This window comes from Saxophila tyrrhenica, assembly GCF_035928015.1.
Source record: "Saxophila tyrrhenica strain CCFEE 5935 chromosome Unknown scaffold_13, whole genome shotgun sequence".
NCBI classification, from domain to species: Eukaryota; Fungi; Ascomycota; class Dothideomycetes; order Mycosphaerellales; family Extremaceae; genus Saxophila; species Saxophila tyrrhenica.
Window position 1 is genome coordinate 395,905 of NW_027041745.1, and position 16,822 is coordinate 412,726.

The window sequence follows — 16,822 nt, forward strand, 5'->3', positions numbered from 1 at the left end:
AGGCTCAGTCCTCCAAACCTCTCGTAGAAAACGGACCGAGACTGACTATTCCGTTAGCACCAATACTATTCTACAAGTACGGCGAGAGGATCCGAGCGAAGAGCAAGTTTACGCCGACTGGTTGATGCTGCTGTGTACTTCCATAGAAATAGAGCGTATACGTGCATTGTTCCGCCCACCATACACACTGTTGTTCCAATTTCATCGTTCTCATGGTTGAAGGGACTTTAAGCTCTCAAATGACGTCATCGTGAAGCTTCTTCAAGCTTCCCCGACTGCAACCAACTTGAGACTGAACATAATCAAACGAACGGACCTGGATTCAAAGACTGGTACTGAAAAGCAGCCGGGAAATAACAGAACTACAAGTAAGAGAAATGCCGGAGCTACCAGACAACCCTCTGAATCGGGAGCCCGAGATACAGCAACTGGTCCAATCTTTCCTCACTGCCAAAGATGACGGCTATGATCGAAACCACTGTCTTCATCCACAGCTCAATGCGGACACGCATAGAGTCACCCTCGACGGAGCAGTAGACAAGCCCATCGAATTCACCATGGACAACCTCCGGAACGACTTTGAACAACACTCCGTCGTCTGCGCTCTCCAATGTGCCGGCAATAGACGACACACCATGCGTACCAAGATCAAAGAAGTCAGCGGAGTTGATTGGTTTGACGGCGCTGTGATGAACTGTAAATGGACTGGTCCGCGACTTTCTGATGTCCTTCATCGCGCTGGCGTGACGATCGACGACGGGCATGTCGCATTTTCCTGCTACGCCACTCCTTGCCAGGACGATACTTGGTATGGGTCCAGTATATCGCTCGACCGAGCAATGCGGAAAGACATGGACGTCATCCTCGCGCTTGAGATGAACGACGAGCCACTGACAGTAGGGCGCGGGTACCCGGTTAGAGTCATCACGCCCGGGATTGCTGGTGCCCGGGCGGTGAAGTGGCTTGACCGTATCACTGTGCAGAAGGAAGAGTGTAAGAATCATTATATGGTTTATGATTATAAGATCCTGCCGGAAGAGGTTACGGATGCGGAGAAGGCGAAGGACTACTGGGAAGTTGTTCCACCGGTGCAAGATATGCCTGTCAACTCGGCCATCGGCGTCCCCAAGGGCGGTGGCACTGCGAAGCGAAACGCAGATGGTACGGTGACGGTCAAAGGCTACGCTCTTCCGGGCGGCGCAGATGGCCCAGTGACGAAAGTAGAGGTGTCCGGCAACGACGGCAGGTCATGGCAAGAAGCGAAGCTGCTCGATTGTGAAGGCGAGACCAAGTGGTCCTGGAAGCTGTGGGAAGCCAGGATCCCTATGGAACCTGGCTTTGACAAGGCCATCTACAGCAAAGCTACGGACGCAGCAGGCAACACTCAACCGGCTAAGTCTCGCTGGAATTTCCGAGGAGTTTGCTACAATGGCTACGGAGATTGTACAGAACTTACTGTCACGTAGGAGAGCAACTGCCCTCCTTATCGATGCCCGTTATTGATACACATTCGCCCATGAACTTCCTGTCCAATGAAACCCTCGCTTGCCTTTCGATTGAGACTCCAACGCCCGGCCAACAACGAGCATTCTCAAGAGTTCTCCTTCTCCACACGCACCCAGTCGTGATCAGTTGAATCCGCAGTCTCATCGACTTCACCTTCCGAAACAGCCTTCTCGCCATTGTTGGCCGACTGCTCGTCCGAGGCCTAGCCACTGTCCCGCTCGCGCTGTGAGGGCAAGGCCTGACCCCCATACACATACGTCTTGGCTTGTTTTGGTGGAGAATGGAAAGGGAAGAAGGTATGAGAAGTCCCGGAGCAGGTTATATAATCTACCGAGCTATCGTATTCAATGTATCTAGTGTTGGTGAATATGGTTGATCGATGTATGAGGTGTAGGACAGCCACGGTCGTGCTACGGGACACAGACAATACTGGAACCTACATGAGTGCCACATCTCGGTTCATGTAAACATGTAGTGTCAATGCTCGACAAATGCTGTTGGTAGTTATGCAGACAATGGGATGTAGCTAGAGAGGAAGTGGTCCAGATTAGAGGCCCGTGCACTCAGAGCTCAACTTCACATGAAGCGCGCCGGAGATTTGTCTAGCAGAGGACGTGTCGACAGGATTCAATGCCTCCACGTCTACCACTGACGACTGCATCGCTACTCAATGGCCTCAGTGAACGATATGTCTGCGCGTCGTGCGCTCGCAAGGCCACACGAAGCCTTACTTCACCGAGGACCGAACCCGCCAGACAAAGCAAGCATACGTCGACCGCGCCGTTGATACGACTGCGCGACGGTAAACCCCGCCGACAAGCATATGCGAAGCAGGATATACAAGGATTGCCACGGCTCGCCCGAAGGCATGCATCAAACGCGACATTGGCGTCCGCGACAGCCATCAATGCCCCATCTTCTGTTCCGCCAGCATACCGCGAGCTTCACCAGAAGCTGATCGCCCTACAAGAGACCGCAGGAAGCTATGTGGATCTAGCTCGACTACAGCTGGCGGCTCGGAGCCTAGAGGGGGATGACCCGGTAGTAAGAATAGCATTGCTGGGCGTAGGAAAGAGCGGTCCTTCAGCGGCCAGAAAGTTGGCTAGGGTACTGCTGAGTGACGCGCTTTCGGACGAGGAGCGGTGGGAACAAGAGATACTGGAAAGCATTCACGATGGGAGGGACCTTCTTCTGAGGTATGGAGACACGGATGAGACGGTCCAAAGCAACCCTCTGGTCAAGACGCTCAATGTTCCTTCGCCATACTTGCGGCGGCACAAATTGGAGATCCTAGTCACTGGTCTGAGTTTCAGCAGCGGTCCGTCGACATCGAACGAACGGCGGGCACTCGAGGATGCAGTTCTCGTGCCATCCCTTACAACACCAAACTCTCAGGGCGGCCGTGTTGGTTTCGTGCGCTATCCTGTTCACAAAACTATCCTGGTCGCTGAAGGGATCTCTAGTGCGGTGCAGTACGGTTCGCTGCCACCAGGACTCGCAGACGGAGGTAACATCACCGCTGCCTTGAGCGTGCCTCTTCGATCTACATCTGGAGCGGACTCAGCGGAAGAAGAAGCATCCGCAAATAGTGTTGACATCGATCTGGCTGTTCATGCATTGGAGCTTTTCCGGACCAGCAAGGCCAATGGTGCCAAGTTCAGCAAGGAGTGGCAGACCAGTCGGGTAGGTACTTTGGCCGAGTGGATGGCAGGATCTGCTGAGTCTACGGCGTCTGGGCTGAGACCGGCTGTCCGTGGCCTGGTCGCCTCCGTTCTGTCGGACACATCGAAGTCGATCTCGCAAGCCGAGGAAGCAGGAAACACAACAGTCATTGCTGGCACAGTCTCAGACACAAAACGCCAGAGTCTTGAGTCTGCAATAGCGAGCTGGTCTGGCAGCTCCCACCGAGATTTACAGCTAAATCTTGATACCGCATTTGCAACCTCGCCCTCATGGCGGAGGACGACATGGTGGCGGCTCTTCTGGCGCATCGACGATGTCACTGTGTCGGCATCCGACGTCCTGCGTCGAAGCTGGCTCACCGAATCAGAACAAGCTCTTGCCTTCTTGAGTGGGCGCATTCTTGAGACAGGACTAGCGACACCCGAGCAACTACGGGACGCCGCACCACAGTTGATCAAAGGGAGTGAGCCGGCAGAAGCAAATAAAGCAGAAAACCCCGCACAACGTCGAGAGTCTGTGGCCGAACTTCTGCAGATTCCATCTATGCTTGCCCGTGTGCAGCAAGAGAGTGGCGTCAATGCTCAGTTCAGCCCTCCCTGGCCACAGTCGATCAATCTGAGCCGGCAGTACATGATACGTACACTTGTACCGGAGCTGCATCGCAAGGCCCAAGCCCTTCTATTGACGAGTCTCAGCACCATCGGTGGATCCGCGGCACTGGGAGGCTGGTTCTACTTGGCTACCGGCGGCGGAGGGCTGTACGAGTCCGGCGCCATCGTGGCATTAGGGCTGGTATGGAGCTTACGGCGCTTGCAGAAGAAATGGAGCAGCGAGCGCGAAAGCTTCGCAGTCACTATTCGCGAAGATGCTCGAGGAGTGCTTGGAGAGGTGGAGAGCCACCTGCGGAAGCTCGTGGGTGAAGGCGGCCGAGCGACGGTCCGTGCTGAGGACGCGCAAAGCTGGCAGGTGGCGAGGCAGGCGCTGAAAGAGTGCGAAGGTGCTTTGAGTAAGATTGAGACGAAGAGGTAGATCTCTTCTTCACTGCTTAAGACGGTATAGCATCCGGCTGCTTCAGCCTCATCTCAATCCAGGCGCCAAATGCAGAAAACATTCTATCCTCCTTCCACTCCCCACAAACTTTAAGCAACGCCCGATACCGACCCTTCTCACTCGCCCCACTCGCCCGAAGCACCTTCGCGAGATCCACAGGACACAGATACGGAGGCTGCCTCGCATCTTCCGCCAGGCTCGCGGTCCCCTGCATGATGCACGCGTAGTACATGCAATGCGCAATACCGAAGCAATGACCAAGCTCGTGAGATGCAGTCTTGCATACCCTTCCAAGCCAAAGCGCACTCAGCTGCTCCGTAGTCCTCGGCGCTTCGCTTTTGTTCGCCGCGAGTACAGCAGCGGCTATAGCGGAGCCTTGCTTGGCTGCCAGGTCTTCTGTAGTGGTCAAGTGATTGTAAGCCAACGGCTGCGTACTGTACTGCCGCGCGACCCACTGCAGACAGTGAGAGCCCGGCCACGAGTGCTCACGATCGAATTCCTGAATCTCATCGAGCTCAGGGCGATAGCGCGCGGTGCTCACTATGGCGATTCTGCTACCTCCATATGCTCGACCGCAGCAGAAGTCATCGTCGTCGTTTTCGTAGATGTCGTGGTCCACGAGCATGAGAAGGGCGTAGGCGTCTCTGGGCAGGATGGCGATTGCGACGTCTAGGAGGTCGTCGAGGTTGAGCTGGGCTGGGAAGACGGAGTCGCCGGATGGACGACAGCGGATGCGGGTGGCTTCCTTGCCTGTTGAAAGGCCGATGTGTTGAGGTACATCCTGCTTGGGTTGAGCCCTTCGTTTCTTGGTGGCGCCGCCCTCGTTCCAGGCAGTGCATGCCAGAGCTGGCTTCTCCAGAAGTTTGACCGGCAAGCCGTGGTAGAAGGCTTGCAGATACTCCATCACATCCCTCGTCTGCGGCGTCTGAGCTGCTTGCTCTGTCTCTATCGACTTTCCGTGGAGAACAGGCACCGACCAGTCGTCGAAGCACCTGACGTCCTCAGAGAAGGCGGGCGGAGGCACCACATAGATCGTCTTTCTCCTGTTCGTGACCTTGTTACGGTGCTCCCCATCCACCCACTTCTGTACGCTTTGTAGTGGATCATCCGGATCATCATAGATGCCGTCTCCTGGCACGACGACAGGAGCAGGGAACGTCGACACAGGCGGCAGTCCAGAAGCCTCCGCGCTTCTCGCTGGCGACACTGTCCTTGCTCTCTTTGCCTTCTTGCGGGATGGCTCACCCACGCGTAGAGCTTTGGAGATGGTTTCTTGCTTTGGTGGTCTGTATTTGAATTTGACCGAGTCGATCACATCGAACGAAAGGTATGGATGAGTGCAAGAAGACATGTTGATGATCTGGAAGTGAGAAGAGAAGGAGAAGTCTCCTACCGGAACGTAAATATACCAAGGGAAAGACCAGGCAGACGTCCTCAATCGCCTTGGCTTGGCCTCACTGTCCACCCTATGCCGTTTACATCGACCTTGCAGGTGTCTGACTCAACTCGCAGGTCTGCGCATCTGGTGTCGAGCTGATGAGTAACGTTGAAAGTCAAGGTAAAGCTCGGTGGAAGTCTGCTAGCCCGCGTCAAGGAGTCTCAGGTGAGCTCGAGCGCATCTCCTTCGACTTTGGGAAAGAGGTACCGTCGAGAATGTAGGGAGGGCACCGTCTTGCAGCCACGATGATTGCTAATGCTTCAAGGTACAAGGCATGTATAAATACGCTCACGATGCGGCGATTGAAACCATCATTCGCAGTGCCAACCCCAGCAACAACTTCAGTGTCCAGTCTTCCCACATCACCACACCAACACCACACCTCACAATGCCCACCCCAACCCCCATCCTCCTCACCGGCACCACAGGTGGCCTAGGCGCCAAAATCCTCTCCTCCCTCCTCCACACCCACCACATCCCACCCAACAGCATCATCGCCACCTCCCGCACCGCCTCCAACCGCTCGCGCTACGAGTCCCAAAACCTCCAGTTCCGCGTCGCAGACTACAACCGCCGCGCCACCCTCGATGAAGCCTTCGCGAACGTCGAGAACCTGCTCTTCATGTCCAGCAGCGAGCGGGACAACGAAAAGCGGAATGCTGAGCACGCTAATGTCATTGAAGCGGCGAAGAAGGCTGGGGTGGGGAGGGTGTGGTATGTGAGTCTGGCGTTTGGCAGCTTGGGTGATGGGAGTAAGATTGGGTTTCAGCAGGCGCATTATTGGACGGAGGATCAGTTGAAGTTGTGAGTGCACTTTTCCATTGGGAGGGACGGACTTACTAACGCAGTACTCCAGCTCTGGTCTCAACTTCATCTCCCTCCGCGCAGGCTCCTACTCCGACGCCTTCCCGCTCGTCCTCAACTGGTACCCTTCCACCCGAACAGTCCTCATGCCGAACCTCAACCCCCCAGTAACCGAGAGCAAAGTCGCCTTCGCCTCCCGCGACGAGCTCGGCGAAGCCATGGCCACACTACTCGTCAGAGGCCTGGAGGCACTCCCGAGCGTTCAGCCAAGGACCGAGAAGAACATCATCTTGCTTACTGGGCCGAAAGCAGAATCTATCGTCGATCTTGTGGGAGCAATCAATCGTGGACGCAGGACGGATGTTGGGGTTGAGTATCTCGAGCCGGAGGAATGGATTGAAGCAAGCGCGAAGGACGATGAAGGCGGGAAAGGTCGGGCATGGTTCGAGGCTCGTCTGGTGTTTGTGCAAGGGCTGTGCGACGGTGATGCCGAGCTCGTTGATCCGGCGCTGGAGACGTTGTTGGGCAGACGACCGGAGAGTGGGACTGAGACTGTTGAGAGGTTGGTGAGTGAGAAACCAGGATACACCTGGCATCAGAATCACGCTCGTTGAGCTGGCAGTACCTACCTTCCATAGTTAGTAGCACAGATGAGGATCTCGACATTTGGTACTTTGAAGGCTGGGAGTGTATCATGAATCGCATGCATTGAACTTGCCTGGAGAGACGGAAGAGCCTCCCATTACCATTACTCCAGTGCTATTCACAGGGGACCGTCCATCCTATGCTATATCAGCCATAACATGCTCATACGTCCCAGGAGCACCTGGAGGGACAAGCGCGTCCTGCGGCTGTCCATTTGTCATCATCCTCGCCCGTTTGCCATCCGTCGTGTCATTACGAACAACAACCCACGATGAGAGACCCTCTAACTCTTCCGGCTGCGACTGCCGGACGACCTGCCGAGTACGTTAGCGCTTCACGTTCGCTCGTCAGCAGAGTTCAAGAAGTCTTGACTCACATCGATATCCTCCTCGCCACACCCGCCAACTGCGTATCATTCTCCGCCTCGCGACTGGCCCGCTTAAGCGCCTCGTCCCTGGCCGCGTCACTGCTCCTACGCACTTCCTCATGGCTAGGCGGCAGACGCTCGTTCTGCAAATCAACCTTTCTCGCATCCTCAAAGTTCGTGATAGCCTGCTTGATACCTTCTGCGCCAAGCATGAGTGTGCCCGCTGGCAGCCGACCACCAGCTGCTGTCTTGAGCTCCGTAACACGCTCAGACTCCTCGCGCAATACCTGGAAGACGCGCGACATGCGGCCGATGGCTAGGATCTTGTTCTTGATTGCTCGGCGCTTGTACTCGATGCTGTCGGGATCCATGCCAGCGGTAGTCTGGTGGCCGAGCGGCGGCGATGCTGGGCCGGCCGACGATGGCGTGTCCTCCTCCAGCTCCTCTTTGCTGCAGGTGTTCAGGATCGCAATGAGCATATCCGTAATCTTCTCGCCGACGAAAGGAAGCGACCAGGTGAAGACATCCATGAAGTTCGGAAGCCAGTAAGGATGAGGGGTGCAGTTGAACTGCCGGATGTTCATCACGTTATTCTCGTATTTCAGCACGGCAGCCTTGTTGTTGTAGACATCCAGATAGTTTGGCGCGGAGAAGATGGTCATGACGGATGGGAAGCCGGTCGTCCTCGTCTTGCGGTACATGCGGTAGCCTGCATCTTGCGCCTCGTGCGCGCGGATGATCGAGAGCAGGTTGTTCTTCTCCAAGAAAGCGCATGCTGCAGGGTAGCTGAAGAAGTACGAGCAGCCTCGGACATGGTTGTGCACGAAGTACTCCTGCGTCTTTTCCTGGCCAAACTCTTCCAGTGGATCGGCCCAAAGGATATCGCACATCAAACCATGAGTTGGCGGCTCACGGAAACGGTCCAGCGCCTTCAGATCTTCCAGCGTGTGCAGCTCAGGGCTCAATCCGCCGTGAATGCACAAGAACTGCTTGTTCATAACAGCAGCCAATGGCAAAGAGCAGAACGACTCCATGCAAGCCTCATACACCTTCTCACTATACTTGTGCTTGCACTCCAGCTTGAAGGTGAAGTAGTCGGTCAAATGGCGACACTCATGGTTCCCGCGCAGCAGCCACAAAGTATTCGGATACCACATCTTGAGCGCCCACAAGTACAGCACACACTCAATCGAGAAGTATCCTCTATCCACGTAGTCGCCCAAGAACAAGTACCGCGTCTCGGCAGGGTCGCCGCCAACCTCGAACAGCTTCATCAAGTCGAAATATTGGCCGTGGATGTCGCCGCACACTGTTATGGGTGCGTCCATCTCCAGCATATTCGGCTCGGCGCGCAGCAGTGCTGTGCCGGAGTTCAGGATCCATAGCGCTTGCTCTTCGGTCAGGCGGCCTTCTCTGTAGAGGTGCTGCTTCAGGAACTGGAGGTTGGGCTTCGATCGGTCAGTGGGCGAGACAATCTGCTCTTCAGTAGGGCAGCTGAAGGCGGGTGCTTGTACGTCTGGGAGAATAGCACAGGTCAGCTTCAGCTTATCCTCAGTTTGTTGCGAAAGCGTTTGTACGGCAGTAGCCACACTCCTTGCGTGAAGTTGAGCTCTACACACCTTTGCATACTCGCTCCTGCGTGCTCACTTGCGTACCATCCTCCATGGTATGCAGCGTAAAGTCAATCTCGGGCACCTGACGTTTGTTCTGCACCGCCTGCACGGCGCTCTCGATATACCCCTGGTCGTCCATCTTGCCGAGTTCTACGACCCGTTCGTCGCTGCCAATGACAGGCGCGATGCGTTTGAGAACTGCTCTTGCTGCTTTTCTTTCTCTTTCTCAATTGGAGTGTGGCTCGTGACCAAGAAAAGGTGGCGGAAGTAGCGAGCGTCAGCGGTGAGGAAGGAGGGGCGTTGGCAAGGGTCAGCACTGCTTGCTACACAATTTCAAGCGGTATGGCAATGTGTTTCCGTATGGTCTGCTGGTGGTCTACCACTGCTGTCGTTGGTGTTCAGGTAGAGTTTGCTGCGTCTCCAGGTTGTAGTGTTAGCAACTTGAATGTAAGGCTGACCCTGAGCTGGTTCTATGGCACTACCGGGTGTACCCGCAGTTGAACCCCCCTCGCCTCTCAACCACGACAACCACGAACATTAGGTTCACATGCAACTTAGTCTAGGCAATGACATGTACGACGAGAGCTCAGCGATTTATCTTATGGACTTGTGATTAACTCTCACTTCGTAGCCTCCCGCGAACGCATCTCAATATCACAGCGACCTACAAGCACTCCACTGCACGACAGAGAAACGTTATAGACACAGGTCTATTCGTGGCAATGCCTTTCATTCAGCTATACTTAAGCACATGATCGTGCAACTTCAACTCATCAAGCCCATCCCGAATGCTCGTCAATCCCACCGACCCGCCAAAAGGTGTATCATGAATCATGCAGACCCGCCCGTAAACCTATCCAACCCTCCCATATAAACAAGCCCACCGCGAAGACAACGCCATGCTATAGCCAAACCCCCAACCCCTTAAGAACCCAAGAGCCGGAGAAGCCGACTCAGACATGATGCCTTGCCCCATGTACATGCCTCCTGACATGGTCCCGCTTACGGATCTCGCCAGCCTCGCAGTGCGTTCCCGCTGCAAGCGCTTGAGGGACGGCGCAGTTGTTGATGTTGCACAGGCCGAAGGACTTGCTGCCGATGCAAACGACGCCGCCGGGGTTTGAGCAGGAAACGGCGCCGTCGGCGCAGCCGCCCGAGGACGAAGTGCCTGATGGGGCAGGTGCGGCGTAGGAGGAGGGCGCTCCTGAAGGGACTGCTGATGCAGGCGCAGAGGAGGCGGCCGCTGAGCCTGAAGTGACGGTCTGCATTGTCGTCACGGTGACTAGACCACTGCCTGAAGGCGCGGGCGCAGAAGCGGGCGCGGAGTAGGCTGGCGCAGATGGCTGAGCAGATGCCGGAGCAGACGATGCTGGCGGGGCAGAGCTGCCGCCATACTGAGGCGGAGGAGCACCACCGCCGTTCGCAAGGCCGCCCGGCGGAGCTCCATCGTTCGCACAAGAAGCTCCACTGGGCGCGGCGATCGGGTAGGTGGTCGGGGTCGCGAATTTCGCCTGCGCGCCGGAGAAGGGCAGCTTGGTGGTAACGTACTTGCCAGGATCCGGGAACTTGACATTGGTCTGCTCAGACGTCGGGCAAGAGTTGACGCTCGCCATGTTGGCGACAAACATGCTGGGTAGCTGCGACATCTCAGAGCCATCGCCACCCGAGATCTCGGCGGAGATGCAGTTCATGTAGAGCTCACGGTTGCCGATGGTGTTGTACCAGGTCCAGGCGATCGTGGCGTGGCCGTTCTTGAGACCGTTCGGGATGGTGAAGTTGAACTGGTTGACGCAGTCCACCCCGTTGGTCTTTGGGTCTGTGCAGCTCAATGCGCCGCTGTAGCTGCCAGATGGTCCGGTGTAGGTGGAGTCCAAGTTTCCAACTGTATTCGATGGACAACCCCCCTCGATGCTGTAAATGACATACCAGTTCTTCGGGTCCTTGACCTTGGCCGGGTCAGTCTCGTAGGTCACGGACATCTGGCAGGACCCGCCACCGTGAACAGCCGTATTCGCGCCGTCGCCGAGGTCCCACGCGAGGAGCTGCGAGGAGCCAGCCGGGAAGTGTTCGCCGCCAGAGGTAGGAAGGGAGACGCCGTGGCATGGGAAGTTGGAGCCGGAGGGATCGAGCGGGTCCTTTGGCGCAGAGCCTGGAATCGGAGCTGGTGAAGAGATGAACAAGTGCGCGGTGGTAGTAGAGGCGAGCACGGCGGCTGCCAGAGCTGCTGTGTTGAAAAACATGGTGGAACGTTTCGATGCTGTATGTCGCTAAAGGAGTGGACGCGAGAAGTTCGTGAACGATGTGGAATCGCTAGACCTGCTGGCGATGTGTGGTGTTGGGTGGGTCTGTGGTTGTATGAGTGTGTGGTCAGAATTTGGTTTGCGCAAAGGGTCTAGAAATATCGCGAAGAGGAGGAGGTGGTGAATAGGGAATGACAGGTGTCGTGCTTTCGGCAGTATTGAGACGTTTTGAACAATAAGCCGAGTGAACAATGGTCCACGTGGCCTGCATTGTTTGAGATCGCATTCACTGGCGATTCCCTGTCTCCGCTTGGGAATGCGATCTCTTTGTCCATTGCCATTGGGTAGGATGCAGCAGAGAACAAAGAGACGACAGTACGCGTAGAGGATTTCGCCTCCAGATGTGGCGGTGTTGCGCTCGCAAAAGGGTGATTCACATACCGTGCTGTACACGTGCGCCGAGACCCTGTCTTTCAAAGTTCTTCGAGACAGCGTCGGTGTCGTGACTGCGGTGTGAGTCTTCGTGGTTGTGTGGAAAGGCGATGTGATCGAACAGAAAGTCTCGCAGAGATGTAGTGAGCGGCAGCGTTTGCACCAGGCAACGCAGAAATCAAGCGGGCGATGCGGCGGCAGTGGGAGTGGTGGAGGAGGAGTCGGGTGAGGTCGCGCGCACACCTACACTTTAAAGAATCTAAAGACAAACGTGCCCAAGCCGCATTGTGACTTCTTCCACTCACTCTTTCGCCTCGCTCTGGCCGTGATAGGCGCGAGTCACCCATGGAGAGACTTCAAACACTACTACTGTCGGAGGTAGATGGCAGGGAGTTGCGGCGAAGCGTCTATGCGGTTCTCGGCGGTTGCGATGATCAGGAGGCGAGAATGCGCGGCAGGAGAAGGCAACCCAGTCAGCATGCAAATGCACTCCAGCATCCGGGTATTCCATCGTACCAAATCTTGCTCGCTGCTTGGTACAGGTGACGAGGTATCCTATCGACGGCCGATGTGCCTCCAAGGGCCATACCAAGAGGTTGAAGGCGGAGAGTGTTTCAGCCAATGAATCGGCAGAGTTGGAGTGGAAGTCGGGAGAGGTGAGACGCCGTGCGGCTAGGCCCGAGAGGCTGGTGTAACCGTTGTGAGCGCTTGGCCGGCACGTGACTGAGATGTAAGGATGTTACTGCATTGAGGGTACAGTACTGCTGTGAGGACTATGGTATGCAGAAATTGGAGATGTAGTTGGGATAAGAAGAGAGTTCTGCCTCGTGCCGATGATCCTGCTCCCAATCCCGTGGTCCTCAAAAGCTTGGCCCACGATGATAGCACTGGAAGTTTGGCGCAACCAACCCGCTCCCGTTGAGGCTCTCGCAAAGTTCAATGACACATGAATGAACTTGCAGAACAACAACGTCCATTTCAGACCTTAACAAACACGGAGACAACGAGACAAGCTGCTACAACAGTCCGGGAAGCTGACAAGAATGATGCCAGAAGCTGCAGGGCTTAATCCAACCAACTGTGCGGCGCCTCCGCCGGGAGCCTCGGAGAGGTAGCCGAGTACCTGTCCAATGTCGATCTTTGAAGCCTTGATACACGTGAGCCTCTGACCACAAGAGTCCCGACTACACCCTGGCGCATCAGCTAATCAATTCGCAGGATGCTAGCGGCGAGATGGTGGGAATCAAGACCGTCCGCGAATCCAATAGCAAAGGAAAGCAGCTCGAAGGCCTAGTCGCGGTCTTTGTGGGTGGCACTGGGGGCATTGGCGAGAGCACGGCAAAGGAGTTTTTCCTGCGGACCACCAAACCACGGGCGTATATCGTGGGGAGGTATGCCATTTTCCTACCCATTGAGTTCAATCGCTGCTAACGCCTCTATAGAAGCGCAGAACGAGGCAACAAAATCGTCCGCCAACTCAACCAGTCCAACCCGGGCGGCGCCGCCTTCTTCATCCAGAAAGATGTCTCCGTCCTCCGCAACGTCGACGAGCTCTGCGTCGAACTCAAGCAGCGCGAGCGCAAAATCAACTCCCTCGTCCTCACCGCCGGCTACATGACCCTCCGCGGCCGCACGGAGACCGAAGAGGGCATCGACCAGAAAATGAGCGTCAACTACTACTCCCGCATCCGCTGCATCCTGAACCTGATGCCCATGCTTGAGAATGCCTCGAACGCCGGCGAGCTCTCCCGCGTCATCACCGTTCTCGCCGCTGGGTCGGAAGGCGAAGTGCGCTTGACCGATCTCGAACTCAAGCAAAACTTCACCCTCCACGCCTGCCTCGCGCACTGCGTGGTAATGACCGACTTCACAATCGAAGAGCTCTCCCGCCGCTACCCCGGCACAGCCTTCTCGCACTCCTACCCGGGCACCGTGAAAACCGGCATCGCGAACCAACTCTCCGGCCCCGTCCGCCTGGCGGTCAAGGTAATGTACGCCGTCATGTCCCCCTGGATCCTCGACGTGCAAGAATCCGGCGAACGCCACTTCTTCCAGATGACGTCGAAATGCTACCCCGCTGCTCGCGGTGGGGTGGGGATCGAAGTGCCGGACGGCATGTCCGTGTTCAAAGGCATGGACGGCGTTGTCGGCGGCGGGGCGTACCTGCTTGACTGGGACGGCAAGACGTGTGGGGATGAGAGCGTGCTGTCGAAGTACCGGGCGTTGGATATGGGGCCGCAGGTGTGGGAGCACACGATGAAAGTTTTCGCGCGCGCAGAGCAGCATATGCGGAAGGACTCGAAGAGGCCGGCGACGGAGGATGCGGAGGGGAGTGCGAGGCCGATACCGAATCCTATCGGGTGGCGGGCAGCATGAACACACCCAGGAAAATGTAATTATAGCGTGGGCGCTTGGGTGTTTGACAGTATTACTACATGGCTGGCATGACGGGACGACTGGGAAAGGTCGGGAAACAATGGACCCAGAAACATGATACCCTACTAGCTGTATAGACGAACGCCACTCGCAAGGAACCAAAAAGCATGCCATTCAATTACCCTTCTAATCATCCATCATCGCGAGGAAAAGAGACATTGCCCGAAAGAAAAAGCACAGTCAAAGAAACCCACCCCACTGGTTCTCCCCCAACCTCGGCGCACCTCCCTTCCAATCCTCCCTCTCAAAATACCTAAACACCAACTCATACCCCTCAAGATCATGCACGATCCGATCAACCCGTCGATACCCCTCCACATGATCCATCCGCTTATCCTTCTTCGCCGCTAGCACATCATTCTCGCTCTTCGTCTCGAACAGCGTAACGCTGAAGCGGCCTGGCTTGAAGATACCCACGACCTGCTGCACGACCTCTACAGTCTCGCGGCCAGCGTGCTTGGTGGGAACGTTGGTTTCGAAGCTGGCGTAGGAGCACTGCGGCTCGGGCGTGACGTGGACGGTCCAGTAGTTGGTTGATTCGCCGTCGCCTGGCATCGGGACGACGCCGTTGGCGGAGTAGCCGCAGGGGGTGAAGAGGTAGGAGTCGATGCGGGCGTCTGGGTACTTGGAGGTGGGGTAGACGTCGGCTAGACCGCAGGTGTCGGACACGACGGACCCGAGCGTGTGGCCTTCGGTGGTCAGCTCTTCGAAGAAAGTCAGCGCTTCGTCTTCGCCGTCCGAGTTGGCCGCTGAATGGTCGGTCGATGTCTGAGCGAAGACGTCAAAGCGCGAGTCCTCGTTGACGAGGGTGTTGCCGGAGATGCTTGGGTTGGAGGAGTTGGCCTCTTCAATCACGCCGAGATGCTCGATGGCTTCCTTGCGAGCTTGATGGACGCGCCGTGCGTTGTCCTGGGCAATGGAGCTGGCGTGCTCCAGGTAAAACTGGCGTGCATTGTTCTCCTCCAGATCCGTCATCAGTATCTCAAGCGTCTCGTCACCGCTGTCATCATCCAGCGGATCAGCCACTTTCGGAATCTGACCTTTCTGTGGAAGCGTGACATGCTTGGTCGGCGTCTCCATGCGCTCATCGTCCGGAGTCGCGGGCGGCGTCAGAACAGTTCCCGGGCCAGTGATATAGAGATACCAATGCTCTCCGTTCATCTTCCCAATCATGTAGGCACTTCCGCCGACGAACATCTTGTCCATATAGCGAACTTCATCGCGCCAGCTACGGTGCGGTCCGCGCTGCTGATCAGGGTAGAGAAAGTTCTTGCGACTGTAGAAGATGCGGTATGGAGTGGCCGCGGCTGGTATCGCATTTGGAAGATTGGCTTTGACATGTGGGAATCCAGCGTCCAGCGCAGCTATCTCTAGCATGCGCGGAAGGCCACAGAGCAGAGTCGTAGTACCGCAAGTCTTCAGCACCACCTTGTGTGGAAAGACAAACATGCTCGATTCGGAGAGCAAGTAGGCGTCGACATTGCGCGACTCAATCACGGACAGGACCTTGCAGTTGACCAGATCAAGCATGTCCTTCCACGCTGCCTGCGGGACGACCTTGAGACCTTGCGGAGAAGCACTGGCGGGCAGCGCTTTCTCCGACGCAGCAAACCATACTTCTAGGAGCTTCTCTGGTCCTTCGAATGCATTGCTGGACTCGAGATCAAGAGTTGATATGTCTCGATTGATGGTCAAACTGGGAGTGCCATTGAATGACGATGGCGAATTTGTGTAGTTGACTGGGATCTCAGTATTGACCATTTCCAGTCTGGTGGTCGGCGTCTCTTGCAGGTTCAAAAATGGGTTGGTATATATCTCGTTGTTCTTGCTGATCACTCGCTCCTCTCTAGCTAGTGAAGCACTTCCTCTGCCCAGTCGAACTATTACGTCCGAGTTGGGGGAGAAGGCCCACTCCTCTTCTTTTTTTCTGGAGGCTGGCTTGCGCCAGCAACAATGCTCGATCGAAGACGGTGAACGACCTTGAAGGACGTTAGGGAGGTCGGGCGGAGAGTGGCACGAAGGCGGTCTTGTGGGGCGGAATGTTGCCGGCTATAGGTACTGACAACGTCCTAGGGCTCCGATACCTGGCAGTGATATCGGGGGTGTATGAGGGTGTATGGCAGTCTGTGTAGTCTTGTTCGTTTCCAGCAAGTAGCTCGTGTTATCGCGGCCTTGACTGAGGGTTAGCGTGCGGTATGGCCTTCGACACCGACGTCTGCTTACTTCTTCGGCTTGCAGGTGACTTTAAGAAGGTCTTCTGGACGCATTAAATGCGGTTGAGTAGACCTAGATGTGGCAAAACGGAGGAGACTGGCTCTTCATCTAAGAGCGAGTCTCGGGTGACAGTGAAGGACGATGTTATGTCGCCCCCTTCGCAGGTATGGGTTATTGGCACCGGTGGATGTGTGAGGTCGTCTTTTAGTATACTTCTGAGCGCAATGAAGTGTACTGTCAGGTGTCTAGGTTCAAGATGAAGAAGAACAAAATTTCGTCGAGGGAGCAGCATGTGCGCCATTTCTTGTCCACCGCCACTCACCGAATGAGCGGTCGAGCCAAGGCACAGCATTACTTCAACATGCACTCATCCATCTCCAAGTACCTAACTCTT

General features: G+C 55.9%; 8 protein-coding genes across 8 annotated transcripts; 4 read left to right on the plus strand and 4 right to left on the minus strand.

The window, feature by feature from the left end:
• Nucleotides 1-377: 377 nt before the first annotated feature.
• Nucleotides 378-1,466, plus strand: LTR77_008146 (uncharacterized protein; the record flags this gene model as incomplete). The annotated part of the gene is made up of 1 exon (XM_064805380.1): nt 378-1,466. One exon carries the CDS (start codon nt 378-380, stop codon nt 1,464-1,466), a length of 1,089 nt encoding a protein of 362 aa, XP_064656485.1.
• Nucleotides 1,467-2,136: 670 nt separating this feature from the next.
• LTR77_008147 (uncharacterized protein) lies at nt 2,137-4,218 on the plus strand (the record flags this gene model as incomplete). Its single annotated transcript, XM_064805381.1, has 2 exons — nt 2,137-2,550; nt 2,581-4,218. The coding sequence occupies 2 exons, from the start codon at nt 2,137-2,139 to the stop codon at nt 4,216-4,218; spliced, it is 2,052 nt and encodes a 683-aa protein (XP_064656486.1).
• Nucleotides 4,219-4,234: 16 nt separating this feature from the next.
• On the minus strand, nt 4,235-5,590 carry LTR77_008148 (uncharacterized protein; the record flags this gene model as incomplete). Its single annotated transcript, XM_064805382.1, has 2 exons — nt 4,235-4,635; nt 4,729-5,590. The coding sequence occupies 2 exons, from the start codon at nt 5,588-5,590 to the stop codon at nt 4,235-4,237; spliced, it is 1,263 nt and encodes a 420-aa protein (XP_064656487.1).
• Nucleotides 5,591-6,065: 475 nt separating this feature from the next.
• LTR77_008149 (uncharacterized protein) lies at nt 6,066-7,095 on the plus strand (the record flags this gene model as incomplete). The annotated part of the gene is made up of 2 exons (XM_064805383.1): nt 6,066-6,481; nt 6,534-7,095. The coding sequence occupies 2 exons, from the start codon at nt 6,066-6,068 to the stop codon at nt 7,093-7,095; spliced, it is 978 nt and encodes a 325-aa protein (XP_064656488.1).
• A 403-nt stretch (nt 7,096-7,498) lies between these two features.
• Nucleotides 7,499-9,245, minus strand: CNA1 (3',5'-cyclic-nucleotide phosphodiesterase (PDEase) (3':5'-CNP); the record flags this gene model as incomplete). Its single annotated transcript, XM_064805384.1, has 2 exons — nt 7,499-9,009; nt 9,113-9,245. 2 exons carry the CDS (start codon nt 9,243-9,245, stop codon nt 7,499-7,501), a joined length of 1,644 nt encoding a protein of 547 aa, XP_064656489.1.
• Nucleotides 9,246-10,059: 814 nt separating this feature from the next.
• LTR77_008151 (uncharacterized protein) lies at nt 10,060-11,346 on the minus strand (the record flags this gene model as incomplete). Its single annotated transcript, XM_064805385.1, has 1 exon — nt 10,060-11,346. One exon carries the CDS (start codon nt 11,344-11,346, stop codon nt 10,060-10,062), a length of 1,287 nt encoding a protein of 428 aa, XP_064656490.1.
• Nucleotides 11,347-13,011: 1,665 nt separating this feature from the next.
• On the plus strand, nt 13,012-14,154 carry LTR77_008152 (uncharacterized protein; the record flags this gene model as incomplete). Its single annotated transcript, XM_064805386.1, has 2 exons — nt 13,012-13,169; nt 13,221-14,154. The coding sequence occupies 2 exons, from the start codon at nt 13,012-13,014 to the stop codon at nt 14,152-14,154; spliced, it is 1,092 nt and encodes a 363-aa protein (XP_064656491.1).
• A 240-nt stretch (nt 14,155-14,394) lies between these two features.
• SPE2 (spermidine resistance protein) lies at nt 14,395-15,975 on the minus strand (the record flags this gene model as incomplete). Its single annotated transcript, XM_064805387.1, has 1 exon — nt 14,395-15,975. One exon carries the CDS (start codon nt 15,973-15,975, stop codon nt 14,395-14,397), a length of 1,581 nt encoding a protein of 526 aa, XP_064656492.1.
• Nucleotides 15,976-16,822: the final 847 nt, after the last annotated feature.